Raw genomic sequence first — 18,245 nt, 5'->3', positions numbered from 1 at the left:
TTCCATGCAAATGTAGTATTAGGGGCTTTGATGTTTTAAAATGTTTGGATTCTAGATAAAAGCATTTCAGATATTCATGGGGTTCAATAATTGGCTTATCATTGGCACAGTATTTACATTAACATGTCAGAGCTGAGCAATAGGGCACATTCTGGACAATAAGTCAGTGGAGATTTCTTGGAGTAACTGATTTGAGGTGCTTACTTTGACTTGTTTTTTCCCTCCAGGGCATACGACATAGGGCACATCTTCCAAATGTACTTGGACTGGACTTTGTGTTTAAATGCCTGTGGAAGGGTATGCTGCTGTGGGCACCAGTTGCTCAGAGCTCTCCATGGACTCAGTTTGAAGTGTTTGGAGTACACTGCGTAGGTCTTTGGGTACACAAACTCCCCTCTTATTGTGCATCAGTCACAGTTACCCTTAAGTTGTAGGTCACTTTCATTTTCCTTCAAAAGAGTCTATCATTCAAATATGCCCTACAAATCTGTAACATCTCTTCAGCCATTTTCACATTCTATATGAACAGACATTCAACTTCATTTATATAGATTTTCCTATGGTATGTGCCTTACCCAATATAACGTAGATCAGGGTGGGGGCATTGTATAAATAAATATATTCTGAATTTTAGAAACTTTTATAACACCCAAATGTTAAAGCAACTGATAAAGGCATTATGAATCAGCTTTTTCTAAAGAACTATTTTTCCCCAAGTTAGACAGGCCTACTTGAAATGAAGCAAGAGAACTGAAAGTCAAAATGGGAAACAATAGAGCAAAATGGAAAGAATTATGGAATAAAGATTTAGACTAGGGTTTCTCAATTTTTTAAAGTTATCACCTCCTAAAAAGAACCACTGTAATAAATTAATTTTATATCAAGTCAAATCAGTTAATTAAATATGATTTAAATTAGACAATTTCTACCTAACAAGAGAAATTAAATACTAAGGAATAAGATTCTGTTGGGCAGGGTGGAACTTTGAAGGAACACAAACCATTGTTATATCTAAGTTGTTTCAATACCCAAGAGCCAATTTTTGCCTCTCTAGGGGCAACTCTCAACACCCAAGTTGACAGTATATGATTTAGATAGATCTCAATTGAAATACTAATTCTGCCACTGCTGTGTGACCTTTGGGAGGTATTTAACTGTTCCAATGCTCAGTTCATCCATCTCTAAAATGGGGACCTTAAAGAGTGCCTTCTCCTAGGATTGCTAAAACGTTTAAATGTAGTACCACATGTAATTACTTAGCAGTAATTGGACTACAAGAAAGCAATTAATGGGTAATTTTGCTGCCACTGTTGTTATCATTTTTATTATTGGGGAAGTTTAGATGGGAGAAAATGACTCAGGGAAGCAACTGAGTAAAAAGACTATACAAACATATAGAAGAGTCTTCAATTTGGAGTGATAAAACACCTGAATTAAACCACTACCGAGCTCACTTTAAACCTGAGAGCATCTCTGTGGAAAGGTTGCTGTGTAGCCAAAGTGGCAAATCAGAATCTGCATATAAACAGAATGTTCAGAATGTTAAGACAGTGGAATAAAGCATAAAGCTTTCTGTTGTTCCACTGCAGGAAGAGGGGGGACAGCCATGGCCTGACAACTACTAGTATCCAGGAGACATGGCTATAACATTCACCTATAAACTAGGAAACAGCACCAAAATTCTGCAGAGGAAGAACAATTCTAGACCCTCTTAGCTATTACCCACACAAAATGGTAAGAGAAGCTCTTTGTAAACTTTCCTCCTTCCATGTGGAGGGAAAAGTAATTCTTCTCAATTTCTAATTTAAAATGGAAAAGTACTCACCAAAGGAAACATCACCAAAATGCAGAGCAGGAACATTAAAATGGAAGGTAGGTCCAATGACACAGCCTCTGGAAGTAGGAATACAAGTTAAGGGAGTGGAAAGAGAATCCAGTGAATTCAAGGTAACAATCAAGAAGTGGGTAGAGGTAAGTACTGAAAACCATAATTTAGCATTAAATCAATTACAGCATCATCTTGGACTTAAGGAAACTGTGAGATGATGGTCTAGCCCAATGGTTCTTAGAATTCCTTTTCCACTCTCAAACCTTTGGGTTTTAGCAAACGATGCTATGGTTAACTTACCACCATATTGCTATCAGTGATGAGGCAGAGCAGACACATCACTGAACTAATGGCACAAAATGTTAATGTGGATGAGACAAATATCATGAAAATTTATTAACTCAGGCAAGAAAAAAATTATAGGTTTAATCATATAATAGACATCAAAGACTATCAATGATACCAGTATTCCTTGGCCCACACCTTTATAAAACTGTTTTAATCCAGTTCCTACCACCAACTAGCTGTAATCTTGGCCAATCACTTTACGTCTGTAGGCCTCAGTTTCTTTTCCTAACGTACGAAAGAGAAGACTGGAACAGGTGGCCTTTAAGGACTCTTTAACTGTTGTTGTTCTGTTTCCCTCTCATACAAGACTCATGATCTTGGAGTGACACTCTAGCTTAAAATAAACAATAGAGAGATTCTACAGTTTCTAACTGACTTCAGGTGTGGTAGATAGCATAATGGTCCCCAAAGATGTCTATGTGCTAATCCCCACAATCAGTGAATATATTAGGTTACATGGCAAAGGGTAATTAAGGTGGCAGAAGGAATTAAGTTTGCTAATTAACTGATCTTAAGATAAGGGGATTAGCCTGAATTATCCAGGTGGGCTCAATGTAATCACAAAGGTCTTTAAAATTAGAACACAGGGGCACAGAGGAGGTAGGAGTGAGGCAATGTGAGAAGGACTCAACCAGCCTTTGCTGGCTTTGAAGATAGAGGAGGCAGAACATGAGCCAAGGACCGTGGGCAGCTTCAAAAAGCTGAACAAGGTTAGGAGATGAATTCTCCCCTAGAGCTTCCAGAAAGAAACACAGCCCTGGCCAACACCTTGATTTTAGCGCAGTAAGACCTGTGTTGGACTTTAGATCTACAGAACTGTAAAATAATAAATCTGTATTGTTTTAAGCTACTATGTTTGTGGTAATTTATTACAGCAGCAATAGAAAACCAATATATCAGATATTTGTTTATTCTTGTCTTTCTCCATGGTCCATGTCCCTAAAATCTCTAGACCAAAGGTAAGAACTGAAATAATTCCCCACCTATGTGCCAAGCTTTTAAAAGTTATAGACACAAATACCAGAAACCCCACTAAGCATGAGTCTCCGGCTGTTGAAAGCCTGGGAGGAGAGATGACAACAAAGACTCAATGCAGCAAGTTTCAATTCTAAAAGCCTTTCCCAGGACCATCTATTCTATTTCATGCTAATGATCCAAAGTGGTTTCAAAAGGAGCAGCTGGTACTTAGCAAGGAATTAGGATCCAGCTGAGATAAGTCAAAGGAGCCTACAGATTAGATACTTGATTTGTAAAAGAAGTTTTGGGGGGGGCCAAAGAAACAAATAGATCAAAAGTGTATGAAATGCACAAAAGCCTAAAGAAATAAGAAAGATCACAAAACTGCACAAAGCAGTCATTTAATCAGTGTAGTAGAAAAAAACCAGAGTTAAATCACATTTGTTCAAAGGCACAGGTAACTAGGGGAACTGCAGCTGAATACCAATTGGACTTAGATATTGTCACATTCATTCAAACAGGGATCCTGGACATTAGGGCAGTCTCTGCCAAGATGGTGTCCTCCATCAATGCAATGGTCTGTTAAAATTAGAATTTTAAAGACTAAGAGAGTGATTGAATTATGATGTTATGTGAAACAGGTTGAATGCGAAATATGCTACACTTAAACTGTATAAAGTCACATATGTAAAAATAGGAGGGAACAAAACTGTTCATGGGTAATTTAAAAAATCACATTAACTTTACAGTGCTGTTTATCCAACCACTTAAAATACTGTGTCATGCAGCTGGAGAAATCAATAGAAACAGCAACTGTTCTGATCTTTCAAGGCATACTAGCCAAAATTATGTGGTACTAAGGAAAGAAGATTACCCAACGATAAAAGAATAAGAAACAAAATTACAGAATCCACAATATTAACTTTATAGAGACTTCTTGGACCATAAGGCCCAAGAAAGAGTTCCTGGCAAAGTCATAAGTAAAATCAGTATTACTGCGTGGAGCTGGAAATAAATAATAAATTATACATGTATTTCACCCTTTATCATTAGACATTTATTTATGACACTAGATATTTGCCAAGTTTTCAAAATTATTGTTTGTGGTTTGAAGTGCTAGAACACTTTGGACAAATGCAATTTAGACAAGAATATTTCTCTTAGCAATCTGTGATTAGTTTTAGGATGAACATAAGCATTCTTTCCACAGTCAGACTTTCCTTTCCTTTGAAAGAAACAAGGAATGAACATCGAAAATAAGAAAGTGGCATGGGAGTGGTGTGAATGGTAAGGTGCAGAGGATAAAACAAGAGACTTAACCTCCACAGAGCACCTGGAGTATTAACTAGTCCAAGTTTACTTGCAAGTTCCTAGGAGATTCCTAAACCCTATTATTCACAGTGGAAAAACCAAGCAGACCCTAACCTATTCAGACATTGCTAGTGACACGCATTACTAGTTTGGGATCTTTAGGAGAACAGATCAGAGGTTTAAAAAATTCACCCATGAAATGAATGAATTATAGGCTCCTGGAAATTAAAAAAAATAACAGCCTCATTGAAATATAATTCACATGCTATACAATTCACCCATTTAAAGTGTATAAGTCAATGGTTTTTGTATAGTAGTCACATATATGTGCAACCACCACCTGGGTTAACTTTAGAACATTCCCGTCACCTCAAAAAGAAACCCCATACCCTTTAACTATCACCCTCTATCTCCATCTCCCATCTCCACCCCTGGCCCTAAGTAACCACTAATCTACTTCCTATCCATATACAGATTTTCTCTCTCTGGACATTTCACATAAATGGAATCATACAATATATGGTCTTTTGTGACTGGCTTCTTTCACTTGTCAGAGCGTTTTCAAGGTTCATTCATTGTACCATGTTGTAGCATGTACATCCTTTCTTTCTTTTTTCATTCCTTTTTATGGTCTTAATAACATTCCATTGTGTGGATAGACCACATTTTGTTTATTCATTCATCAGTTGGTAGACACTTGGATTATTTCCACCTTTTGGCTACTATGAATAATGCTGTAATAAACATTCATGTACAAGTTTTTGTATGGATTTATATTTTCATTTTTCTTGGGTATGTATCTAGGAATGGAATTGCTGGGTCATATGGTAACTCAACGTTTACTTGAGAAAACCTGTCAGACTGTTTTCCAAAGTGGCTGTATATTTTACATTCCCACCATCAGTGTATGAAGGTTCTGATTTCTCTACATTCTCTCCAACACTTGTTGTTTTCCATTTTTTAAATTATAGCCATCCACGTGGGTGTAAAGTTGTATCTCATTATGGTTTCAATTTGCATCTCCCTGATGATTAATGATGTTGAGAGTCTTTTCATATGTTATTAATCATTTGTATATCTTCTTTAGAGAAATGTCTGCTCAGATGGTTTGTCCAATTTTTGATTGGTTGTCTTTTTATTACTGAGTGTAAATGTTCTCTATATATCTTAGATATAAGTCCCTTTTCAGATATGTGATTTACAAATACTTTCTCCCATATTGTAGTTTGTTTTTTCACTTTCTTAATAGTGTCCCTTAAGGCACAAAATTTTTAAATTTTGATGAAGTCTTATTTATTTATTTTTTCTTTGATTGCTTATACTTAGGTGTCATCTTTAAGAAACCTTTGCCTAATCCAAGGTCATGCATATTTGCACTTATGTTTTATTTAAACAGTTGTATAGTTTTAGTTGTTACATTTGGGTCTTTGGCCCATATTATGTTAATTTTGTATATGGTCTGGGGTTTGGGGGGGGGTCCAACTTTATCCTTTTGCATGTGGATATCCAGTTGTTCCAGCAGCATCGGTTGAAAAAACTATCCTTTTTCCCATTGAATTGTCTTGATACTCTTGATAAAAATAAATTGACCATAACTGTGTGAATTTATTTTTGGACTCTCAATTCTATGCCATTGATCTATATGTCTATCTTTATGCCAGTACAACACCTTCTTGATAACTGTATCAAAACTATAGTAAGTTTTGAACTGGGAAGTGTAAGTCCTCCAAATTTGTTCTTATTTTTTTAAATTGTTTTGGCTATTCTGGGATTCTTGCATTTCCATATAAAGTTTAGTATCAGCTTGTCAATTACCGCAGAAAGGGCAGCTGAAATTTTGACAGAATCATGTTGAATCTATACATCATTTTGGGAAATACTGCCATCTTAGGTTAATATTGAGTCTTCCAATCCATGAAAACAGATGTCTTTTCACTTATTTAGGTCTTCTTTTAAATTCCTTTCAATGATGTTCTGTAGTTTTCAATGTACAAGTCTTACACTTTTTTTTGTTAAATTTATTCCCAACTTTATCATCTTTTTTGAACCTATTGTAAATGGAATTTTCTTAATTTCATTTTTGAATTTTCATTGCTACGGTCTAGAAATACAATTGATTTTTGTACATTGATTCTATATCCTGCAATTGTTCTGAACTCATTCGTTAGCTCTATAGTTTTTTGGTGGATTCCTTAGGATAGTCTATATATAATATCATGTCATCTGCAAAGAGAGATAGTTTTACTTCTTCCTTTCCAACCTGAATGCCTTTTATTTCTTTTTCTTGCCTAATTGCCTTGGATAGAACCTCCAAGTACAATGTTGAGCAGAAACAACTTTCAGTTTTATTAATTTTCTCTATTGTTTTTCTTTATTTCATTAATTTCCACTCTAATCTTTATTACTTCCTTCCTTGTGCTTGCTTTGGATTTAGTTAGCTCTTCTTTTTCAAGTTTCTTAAGGTAGCAATTTAGGTTATTGATTTGAAATCTTTCTTCTTTTTAAATACAGGCACTTACAGCTATCAGTTTCCCTCTAAGAGCTACTTTTACCACATCTCATAAGTTTTGGTATATTGTGTCTTGTTTTCATTTATCTCAAAGTATTTTAAAATTTCTGTTGTAATTTCTTCTTTAACCTATTGGTAATTTAGGGGTGTATTTTACTTTCCACATATTTGTAAATTCTCCAGATTTCCTTCTATTTTTGATTTTTCATTCATTTCTTTCTAGTTGAAGAACACACTCTCTATGATTCAAATTATTTAAAATTTATTGAGACTTGTTTTATGGCTTAACACATGGTGTATTCTGGAAAATGTTCCAAGTGCACTTGTTGGGTTCTACAGGTATCTGTTAGGTCCAGTTGGTTTATGGTATTGTTCAGCTCTTCTATTTCCTTTATGATGTTCTGCCTAGTTGTTCTATCCACTGTTGAAAGTAGGGTAGTGACATCTCCAACTACTACTGTTCAATTACCTATTTCTCTCTTCAGTTCTGTAAGCTTTTGCTTCATGTATTTTGGGGATCTGCTGTTAAGTGCATCGATGTTTATAATTGTTGTATCTTCTTGGTGGACTGACTATTATTGTAAAATGTTCTTCTTTGTCTTTGTAACAATTTTTGTTCTAAAGTTTATTTAGATACTGGTATAGCCACTCCAGCTTTCTTTTGGTTAGTGTTTGCAGGGTATCTTTTTCCATCTGTTTAAAAAAGTTTGAACCTATTCATACTTTCAGATCTAAAGTGCGTCTCTTGTAGACAGCAAAAAGTTGGATCATATTTTGTATGTGTGTTTTTAAAGTCTATTCTGCTAATCTCTGCCTTTTAATTTAAGTGTTAAATATATTTATAGTTAATATAACAATGATAAATTAGGATTCCTTCTTCCTTTTCTCTATTTGTTTTCTACATGTCTTAATGTTTTCTCAGTTCTTCTATTCTTTCACTATTGCCTTCCTCTGAGTTAAATGGATATTTTCTAGTATAGCCTTTTAATTCCCTTGTCATCTCTTTTACTATATTTTTGGTTAGTTTAGGAAATAATTTAGGAAATGGGCAATCACATCCTGAATTTGGATAAATAATTCACAGAGTCACAGGGTAAGACAATAGGATTCATGTAACAGGAATGTCTACCAAACCCAAATTCACCAGTCACTGCACCTAATATACAACCTTGCAGGTAGGAGGTGCTCATTAAGAGTTTATTAAACAAATATCCAAAATACATGGGTTTTTTTTCTAAATACAGTAGCAATGTGTGCATGTTGATAGTTAGATACAATATTAATTATTAGGCTAAACTTAAAATGTGGAATGACTGGATGAAATTGGGATGGGCTTTTTTATCCAACTTGAAGGACAGTTAGCCTGTCTCAGCCAGCAGTTTGATTTTTCTTTGCCTGCATGAAAAGTAAAATTATGGTCCTTTAACATCCTATTCTTTCTTGCCTATAGATAGGACTATTTTCCTTTTATCTTAAATGTTTATAAGAGCAGAGTTTTAAGATTTTTATCTCTCACTTTTGTATGGAGGCCTGTCTATGATGCTGGATGTTGCGGAGGGTACTCATGATTCTGAACAATATTTCCTGGTGCCAAGAAGTCAGAAAGCCTTGATTCAGTTGGGGGCTTTCAAGAGCTGATCTTCTGGAACTTAACAAGGGGGCTAAGGGGCCAGATGATCTCTGAATGATAGACAAGGTTGCACTTGCAAGTTTGCTCTTCCTGCTTCTCCAGATAACTACCTCCACTGTTTGTCATGAGATGTGAATTGTTATGGAGGTGGGAGGTGGGTTAAAGTTTATATAATGTGAAAAAGTACTCCTGTTCTTCTCATATTCTGCACATCCCTGAAGGAGGTCAATCTTGGGCCAGGATAAGCATGATACATCTTCTTAAGAGTCAATGTTATTCAAATATCTGGAAAGCTACTCTAATTTTTTCTTTTAGCACAAACACAGATGCATTATGGAAAAGAATGTAAATGCATTGTGAATATTTCAGATAAGTCTTGAGATCTTTTTAAAGAGTTTATGACTGTGGTAGGTTGTCTTAGCCATGCCACAGAACACCTGAGGCATATGCACTCACTCTCCTTACTTGTTAGGGGTTGTATTCATTTGCTAGGACTGTCATAAAGTATTAGAGACTCAGTGGTTTAAACAACAGAAATTTATTTCCTCACAGTTCTGTAGGCTGGAAGTCCAAGATCAATGTGTTGGCAGGGTTGGTTTCTTCTGAGGAACTCCCTCCTTAGCTTGTAGATGGGTACCTTCTCCCCATGTCTTCCCACAGTCTTTTCCTGTTTGTGTATCTGTCCTAATGTCCTCTTCTTACAAGGACACCATTCTTATTAGATTAGGGCCCACCTATATGACCTCATTTTACCTTCATTACTTCTTTAAAAGTCTTATCTCCAAATGCAGTCACATTCTGAAGCACTGAGTGTTAGGACTTCAACATATGAAATTTGGGAGGATGTAATTCACCCTAGAACAGACATACTTAGGTGGAAGAATTGAGAAGAAATGGTAATCGCCTTGGAGTCAATCTTAAGATTCTAAATTTCCAGTAGGTATCACAAGATCAATAAGTTTTCCCAGGACCCTTCAGGCCTAGGAAGTATGTCTGTCTCTTTTCTATGTTATCTCCAGGCCACAAAGGAGACCTCAGCTGTAGATGGAGTGAGGTCCTGCTAGGCTACTGACCCATAATAAGAGAGACTACCATGGTAATTAACAACCTGTTGCTGTGGGAATCTAAATAGAATCTGCAATCTATTCTGAAGATATGATCTTTTTAAGCACCAGGAACTAAAGCTATAGATCTGCCCAATGGGTTGGTCACAGAGAACTTCTTTTTAAAACCTGAGGACAAACAAAGCAGCTAGAGAAGCCATTAAAAGACATCTAGCACAAAAGCTGCAAGTGTCTAGCCTTGACTGACTGACACTATAAGTAGACTTTTATAATTCCTGGAGACATTAAAGGTTAAGAGCACTTAAAGAATTTCCTTAAAATAAAAACAAGAGATGCAGGTTTACAGAAACTGTGATAACAGTTAGAGTTTAATTATAGGAGATGATTTTATCCAGGTGTTAATAACCTACTTTCCCTAAACATACTAAAACAGAGAGTAAGTAGAAACTAATATAGTGTTTAAGTTCTTATTTTATAAGGTTACAGCTTACAGAAAAACTAGATTCCAAAATACCATCTGCATCCATACTACAGTAATAAGTTAAACATGTTCACTAGAGAAACACTGGTGGAAATTTAAAACACCCCAGTATGTTGATGTGGTCATATCAACAAAGACAGTTATGGACATTCAAGACATGATCTAGTTTTGGTTTTTTAAAGTAAGTTTATGAAAGGATTTTATTTTTACATTTTACTTCTGTAACAGTAAAAGTAAACAGTAGGGAATCAAATTGTTGCTACTTTCAGACAGGTATCAATATTGTTGACAAAAAAATAAATAAATATTTTGGCAACCTAGTAATTCTCCATTAATTTGTAAAGTGCTCTAGTTTTGAAGTTTAAGAAAGCATTAGGTAAAAACTTCAGTTTCCACATTACCTGTAGAAGTAACTTACATAATGGTCAGTTTCACAGGCTCTGGTGATCCATTGACACTGACCAGGAACTCTTCTTCAAAGTGTCCCAGGATGGAAGAACTGAAGGAGATCTGGACAGCCTGGACTCCACTTGGATCGATGATACCTTCCTTGGGACTGAAAACAAAGCAGGTCCCCACAGCCGAAGTTGGAGGGATCACGTTGAAGAGGGCATCAATGCTGCCTTTGTTGGATAGTACTGCCTATATCAAAAAGACAAGAATGAAAAGGTAGGCAGTGGGCCTCTGATTTATTTTCATATAAGCACCAACACAGAGACAGCTGCAGGAAGTAGAACCACAGAAAAACTCCAGGGGAAAAATAAGCAGTCTTCTGTCTTGAATGTTTGAAGACAGGAATCCCAAGCCAGAAAGCAATTTTTATCAGAAACAGAAAGTGTTTTTATCTCCTCTTTAAAATAGAGTTAGTCATATGCATTATATTCATGCTATAAAGATTGATCATAATCACATCTATTGAAGAAGAACCTTAAAAGACCTTTTTTTTTGATTCTATCTCTGAAGTAACCAAGAGAAGGTAGGTCTTTCTCTTATACACATGAGAAGGCTGGGATTAAGTGGCATGCTGAAAAATAAAAAGCAAGTTAGAATAAAGGATCAAGAACTATCTAAGCCTATGTTTATAATGTAGCTTGAAGAATGTAGCAGGAGCTATTATTGTGGATTCCAGATTGCAAGGATTCTCTTTGTTGTACCATTAGATTTCATCCTATTGTGATATTTTCATCTCAAACTGTAATGGATGGATAACTGTTTTGGGATGCTTATGTGAGCCATTGTTTTACTACAGAAAAGTTTTTTGTTCGTTTGTCTGGTTTTGTTTTTTTTTTGGCTGTGCAGTGCTGTGTGAGGCATCTTAATTCCCCGACCAGGGATGGAAACCGTGTCCCCCGCACAGTGGAAGCATGGAGTCTTAACCACTGGACCGCCAGGGAAGTCCCATACAGAAAAGTTTTATTCCTATATACTAATGTTCTAGAACCAAGTCATTGCCCATATTTGATTGCACACGAGGTGTGTTTACAAAGCTCATGCCTGGCATTCAGAGGCCTCCACAGCTGGCTCCGTCTACCACTCCCACTGTCACTTTCCACAAGTCCGTCCATGAACTTGTACTATAGCCACACAGCCCTATTCTTCGGCTTCTAGAACACAATCTCTATTCCTTGCCAACGCTTACACCTGAACGGGTGAACAGTCATTCTCTCTACTTAGAAAGTGCCTTCAACCTACATCAAGGCACTGGAGGGAAAAAAGAGGAGGTGATGAAGAAAGATTCAGAAAAGTATGGGGGGCATGTCAGGAACCGAGAAAGCCAAGAGACAACTTCCAAAAGGGGTTGAACGGGGATAGAGGTTAAGGAGAATAAGCTTTGAGAAAATTCTATAGATTTTTTATTTTTAATTAGAGGCCATCCCTGCCCTTGAAGAAGAAAGTAATTTCAATAGAGTGTGACTGTAGAATCCAGAGTACAAATGTTTAGGGAGTGAGTAGGTGCAGAGGAAATAGTGGTTGACTATTCTTGATTCCTGTTTTGAGAAGATTAGTGGTAAAAAAGAGAAAATGAGGGTGGCAAAGCTGCAGGAAGGTATGGTAGGTGAGACTTAGTCTATTTATACTATTAAATGAGATAATGCACACTTAAGGCCCAGCCTAGATGTTTGTTTTTGTAATAAGAAAAGGGGACTAGGTAACCAAGGTAATAGGGTCTGGGTGGATGTAGGGGGTCCACTAGATCAGGTTGCCTCCTCAGGAGCAGAGAAGAAGGAATCAAGAGCATAAGTAGGATACAGTCAGGGGCTCTTGCAAAGGAAGACAACCACTCCTGCCAAGAGAAGACGGATGATGTACCAAAAGAGGTACATAACTAAGTGTTACTTGATACGGTGTTCATCTTTTTACATTTATTTCCCATCTCCCTCATCCTATGTTCCCTGGTCATAGGAGTTATGCTTCATCCTTTATTCCTTTTAAAAAGACCATGCAGAAAAGTGATTATGACCAGGGTCTCAGAAGCCAAATGCCTGGGTTCAAATCCCAGCTTTTCCACTGACGTGACTAGCTGTATGACCTTGCAGAACCTGCTTGGCTTCTCTGTGTCCGTTTCCCCATCTGTAATGTATAAGTATTACTGATAAACCAGGGAACCCGGGCAGCAGCCGTAGTTGCCACCTGGGGCCAAGTACCACAGTGCATCTTGTTCGCTGTATAGCTGACAGGGTCTTGGTGTTCCAGCTGGGTGTCAGGCCTGTGCCTCTAAGATGGGAGAGCCGAGTTCAGGACACTGGTCCACCAGAGACCTCCCGGCTCCACGTAAATCAAACAGTGAAAGCTCTTCCAGAGATCTCCATCTCAATGCTAAGACCCAGCTCAACTCAACGACCAGCAAGCTACAGTGCTGGACACTCTATGCCAAACAACTAGCAAGGCAGGAACACAACCCCACCCCCTAGCAGAGAGGCTGCCTAAAATCATAATAAGGTCACAGACACCCCAAAACACACCACCAGACGCGGCCCTGCCCACCAGAAACACAAGATCCAGCCTCATCCACCAGAACGCAGGCACCAGTCCCCTCCACCAGGAAGCCTACACAACCCACTGAACCAACCTTAGCCACTGGGGGCAGACACCAAAAACAATGGGAACTACGAACCTGCAGCCTGCAAAAAGAAGACCCCAAACACAGTAAGTTAAGCAAAATGAGAAGACAGAGAAACACACTGCAGATGAAGGAGCAAGGTAAAAACCCACTAGACCAAACAAATGAAGAGGAAATAGACAGTCTACCTGAAAAAGAATTCAGAGTAATGATAGTAAAGATGATCCAAAATCTTGGAAATAGAATGGAGAAAATACAAGAAACGTTTAACAAGGACCTAGAAAAACTAAAGAGCAAACAAACAATGATGAACAACACAATAAATGAAATTAAAAATTCTCTAGAAGGAATCAATAGCAGAATAACTGAGGCAGAAGAACGGATAAGTGACCTGGAAGATAAAATAGTGGAAATAGCTACCATAGAGCATAATAAGGAAAAAAGAATGAAAAGAATTGAGGACAGTCTCAGAGACCTCTGGGACAACATTAAATGCACCAACATTCGAATTATAGGGGTCCCAGAAGAAGAAGAGAAAAAGAAAGGGACTAAGAAAATATTTAAAGAGATTATAGTTGAAAACTTCCCTAATATGGGAAAGGAAATAGTTAATCAAGTCCAGGAAGAACACAGAGTCCCATACAGGATAAATCCAAGGAGAAACACGCCAAGACACATATTAATCAAGCTATCAAAAATTAAATACAAAGAAAAAATATTAAAAGCAGCAAGGGAAAAACAACAAATAACAAACAAGGGAATCCCCATAAGGTTAACAGCTGATCTTTCAGCGGAAACTCTGCAAGCCAGAAGGGAGTGGCAGGACATATTTAAAGTGATGAAAGGGAAAAACCTACAACCAAGATTACTCTACCCAGCAAGTATCTCATGCAGATTTGATGGAGAAATTAAAACCTTTACAGACAAGCAAAAGCTAAGAGAATTCAGCACCACCAAACCAGCTTTACAATAAATGCTAAGGGAACACACAAGAGAAGGAAAAGACCTACAATAACAAACCGAAAACAATTAAGAAAATGGTAATAGGAACATACATATTGATAACTACCTTAAATGTAAAAGGATTAAATGCTCCAACCAAAAGACACAGACTGGCTGAATGGACACAAAAACAAGACCCGTATATATGCTGTCTACAAGAGACCCACTTCAGACCTAGGAACACATACAGACTGAAAGTGAGGGGATGGAAAAAGATACTCCATGCAAATGGAAATCAAAAGGAAGCTGGAGTAGCAATTCTCAGGTCAGACAAAATAGACTTTAAAATAAAGGCTATTACAAGAGACAAAGAAGGACACTACAGAATGTTCAAGGGATCAATCCAAGAAGATATAACAACTGTAAATATTTATGCACCCAACATAGGAGCACCTCAATACATAAGACAAATGCTAACAACCATAAAAGGGGAAATCGACAGTAACACAATCATAGTAGGGGACTTTAACACCCCACTTTCAACAATGGATAGATCATCGAAATTGAAAATAAATAAGGAAACACAAGCTTTAAATGATACATTAAACAAGATGGACTTAATTGATATTTATAGGACATTCCATCCTAAAACAACAGAATACACTTTCTTCTCAAGTGCTCATGGAACATTCTCCAGGATAGATCGTATCTTGGGTCACAAATCAAGGCTTGGTAAATTTAAGAAAACTGAAATCATATCAAGTACCATTTCCAACCATAATGCTATGAGACTAGATACCAATTACAGGAAAAAATCTGTAAAAAAATACAAACACATGGAGGCTAAACAATACACTGCTAAATAACCAAGAGATCACTAAAGAAATCAAAGAGGAAATCAAAAAACACCTAGGAAGAAATGACAATGAAAACACGACCACCCAAGACCTATGGGATGCAGCAAAAGCAGTTCTAAGAGGGAAGTTTATAGCAATACAATCCTACCTCAAGAAACAAGCAACATCTCAAATAAACAACCTAACCTTTCACCTAAAGCAATTAGAGAAAGAAGAACAAAAAACCCCCAAAGTTAGCAGAAGGAAAGAAATCATAAAGATCAGATCAGAAATAAATGAAAAAGAAATGAAGGAAATAATAGCAAAGATCAATAAAACTAAAAGCTGGTTCTTTGAGAAGATAAACAAAATTGATAAACCATTAGCCAGACTCATCAAGAAAAAAAGGGAGAAGACTCAAATCAACAGAATTAGAAATGAAAAAGGAGAAGCAACAACTGACACTGCAGAAATACAAAGGATCATGAGAGGTTACTACAAGCAAGTATATGCCAATAAAATGGACAACCTGGAAGAAATGGACAAATTCTTAGATAAGCACAACCTTCCGAGACTGAACCAGGAAGATATAGAAAATATAAACAGACCAAACACAATCACTGAAATTAAGACTGTGATTAAAAATCTTCTAACAAACAAAAGCCCAGGACCAGATGGCTTCACAGGCGAATTCTAGCAAACATTTAGAGAAGAGCTAACACCTATCTGTCTCAACTTCTTCCAAAATATAGCAGGGGGAGGAACACTCCCAAACTCATTCTATGAGGCCACCATCACCCTGATAACAAAACCAGACAAAGATGTCACAAAGAAAGAAAACTACAGGCCAATATCACTGATGAACACAGATGCAAGAATCCTCAACAAAATACTAGCAAACGGAATCCAGCAGCACATGAAAAGGATCATACACCATGATCAAGTGGGGTTTATCCCAGGATGCAAGGATTCTTCAATATACGCAAATCAATCAATGTGATACACCATATTAACAAACTGAAGGATAAAAACCGTATGATCATCTCAATAGATGCAGAAAAAGCTTTCAACAAAATTCAACACCCATTTATGATAAAAACCCTCCACAAAGTAGGCACAGAGGGAACGTACCTCAACATAATAAAGGCCATATATGACAAACCCACAGCCAACATTGTTCTCAGTGGTGAAAAACTGAAACCATTTCCACTAAGATCAGGAACAAGACAAGGTTGCCCACTCTCATCACTATTATTCAACATAGTTTTGGAAGTTTTAGCCACAGCAATTAGAGAAGAAAAAGAAATAAAAGGAATCCAAATTGGAAAGGAAGAAGTAAAGCTGTTACTGTTTGCAGATGACATGATACTATAGAGAATCCTAAAGACACTACTAGAAAACTGCTAGAGCTAATCAATGAAATTGGTAAAGTAGCAGGATACAAAACTAATGCACAGAAATCTCTTGCATTCCTATACACCAGTGATGAAAAATGTGAAAGAGAAACTAGGAAAACACTCCCATTTACCACTGCAACAAAAAGAATAAAACACCTAGGAATAAACCTACCTAAGGAGACAAAAGACCTGTATGCAGAAAACTATAAGACACTGATGAAAGAAATTAAAGATGATACCAACAGATGGAGAGATACACCATGTTCTTGGATTGGAAGAATCAACATTGTGAAAATGACTATACTCCCCAAAGCCATCTACAGATTCAATGCAATCCCTGTCAAACTACCAATGGCATTTTTCACAGAACTACAACAAAAAATTTCACAATTTGTATGGAAACACAAAAGACCCCAAATAGCCAAAGCAATCTTGAGAAAAACGGAGCTGGAGGAATCAGGTTCCCTGACTTCAGACTATATTACAAAGCTACAGTAATCAAGACAGTATGGTACAGGCACAAAAACAGAAATATAGATCAACGGAACAAGATAGGTAGCCCAGAGATAAACCCACACACATATGGTCACCTTATCTTTGATAAAGAAGTCAAGAAGATAACAATGGAGAAAAGCCAGCCTCTTCAATAAGTGGTGCTGGGAACACTGGACAGCTACATGTAAAAGAATGAAATTAGAACACTCCCTAACACCATACACAAAAATAAACTCAAAATGGATGAAAGACCTAAATGTAAGGCCAGACACTATAAAATTCTTAGAGGAAAACATCAGCAGAACACTCTATGACATAAATCACAGCAAGATCCTTTTTGACCCACCTCCTAGAGAAATGGAAATAAAAACAAAAATAAACAAATGGGACCTAATGAAACTTAAAAGCTTTTGCACAGCAAAGGAAACCATAAGCAAGATGAAAAGACAACCCTCAGAATGGGAGAAAATATTTGCAAATGAAGTAACTGACAAAGTATTAATCTTCAAAATTTACAAGCAGCTCATGCAGCTCAATATCAAAAAAACAAACAACCCAATCCAAAAATGGGCAGAAGACCTAAGTAGACATTTCTCCAAAGAAGATATACAGATTGTCAACAAACACATGAAAGGATGCTCAACATCACTAATCATCAGAGAAATGCAAATCAAAACTACAATGAGGTATCAGCTCACACTAGTCAGAATGGCCATCATCAAAAAATCTACAAACAATAAAGGCTGGAGAGGGTGTGGAGTAAGGGAAACCTCTTTCACTGTTGGTGGGAATATAAATTGATACAGCCACTATGGAGAACAGTATGGAGGTTCCTTAAAAAACTAAAAATAGAAGTACCATACGACCCAGCAATCCCACTACTGGGCATATACCCTGAGAAAATCATAATTCAAAAAGAGTCATGTACCACAATGTTCACTGCAGCTCTATTTACAATAGCCAGGACATGGAAGCAACCTAAGTGTCCATTGACAGATGAATGGATAAAGAAGATGTGGCACATATATACAATGGACTATTACTCAGCCATAAAAAGAAACGAAATTGAGTTATTTGTAGTGAGGTGGATGGACCTAGAGTCTGTCATATAGAGTGAAGTAAGTCAGAAAGAGAAAAACAAATACTGTATGCTAACACATATATATGGAATCTAAAAAAAAAAAAAAAGTTCTGAAGAACCTAGGGGCAGGACAGGAATAAAGACACAGACGTAGAGAATGGACTTGAGGACATGGGGAGGGGGAAGGGTAAGCTGGGACCAAGTGAGAGAGTGGCATGGACATATATACACTATCAAATGTAAAATAGATAGCTAGTGGGAAGCAGCCGCATAGCACAGGGAGATCAGCTCGGTGCTCTGTGACC

At 37.0% G+C, this 18,245-nt stretch overlaps 1 protein-coding gene and 1 long non-coding RNA gene across 3 annotated transcripts in view; one reads left to right on the top strand and one right to left on the bottom strand.

The window, feature by feature from the left end:
- LOC309649354 overlaps positions 1-18,245 on the top strand; it is a 460,714-nt gene that overhangs the window by 155,398 nt on the left and 287,071 nt on the right. The gene's annotated exons all lie outside the window — the stretch shown is intronic.
- HYDIN (HYDIN axonemal central pair apparatus protein) overlaps positions 1-18,245 on the bottom strand; it is a 443,025-nt gene that overhangs the window by 237,032 nt on the left and 187,748 nt on the right. For both annotated transcript variants that reach the window (XM_082438963.1, XM_082438964.1), the window contains exons 13-14: positions 10,547-10,770; positions 1,826-1,893 (exon numbers count right to left, since the gene is read on the bottom strand). In XM_082438963.1, the coding sequence (XP_082295089.1) occupies positions 1,826-1,893; positions 10,547-10,770 (292 nt within the window). The remainder of the gene's footprint in view (positions 1-1,825; positions 1,894-10,546; positions 10,771-18,245) is intronic.

This window comes from Balaenoptera physalus (assembly GCF_965194825.1).
Source record: "Balaenoptera physalus genome assembly, chromosome: 19".
Taxonomy (NCBI): Eukaryota; Metazoa; Chordata; class Mammalia; order Artiodactyla; family Balaenopteridae; genus Balaenoptera; species Balaenoptera physalus.
Note: the sequence above shows the minus strand (reverse complement) of the source record. Positions and strands in the feature narration are given on the sequence as shown.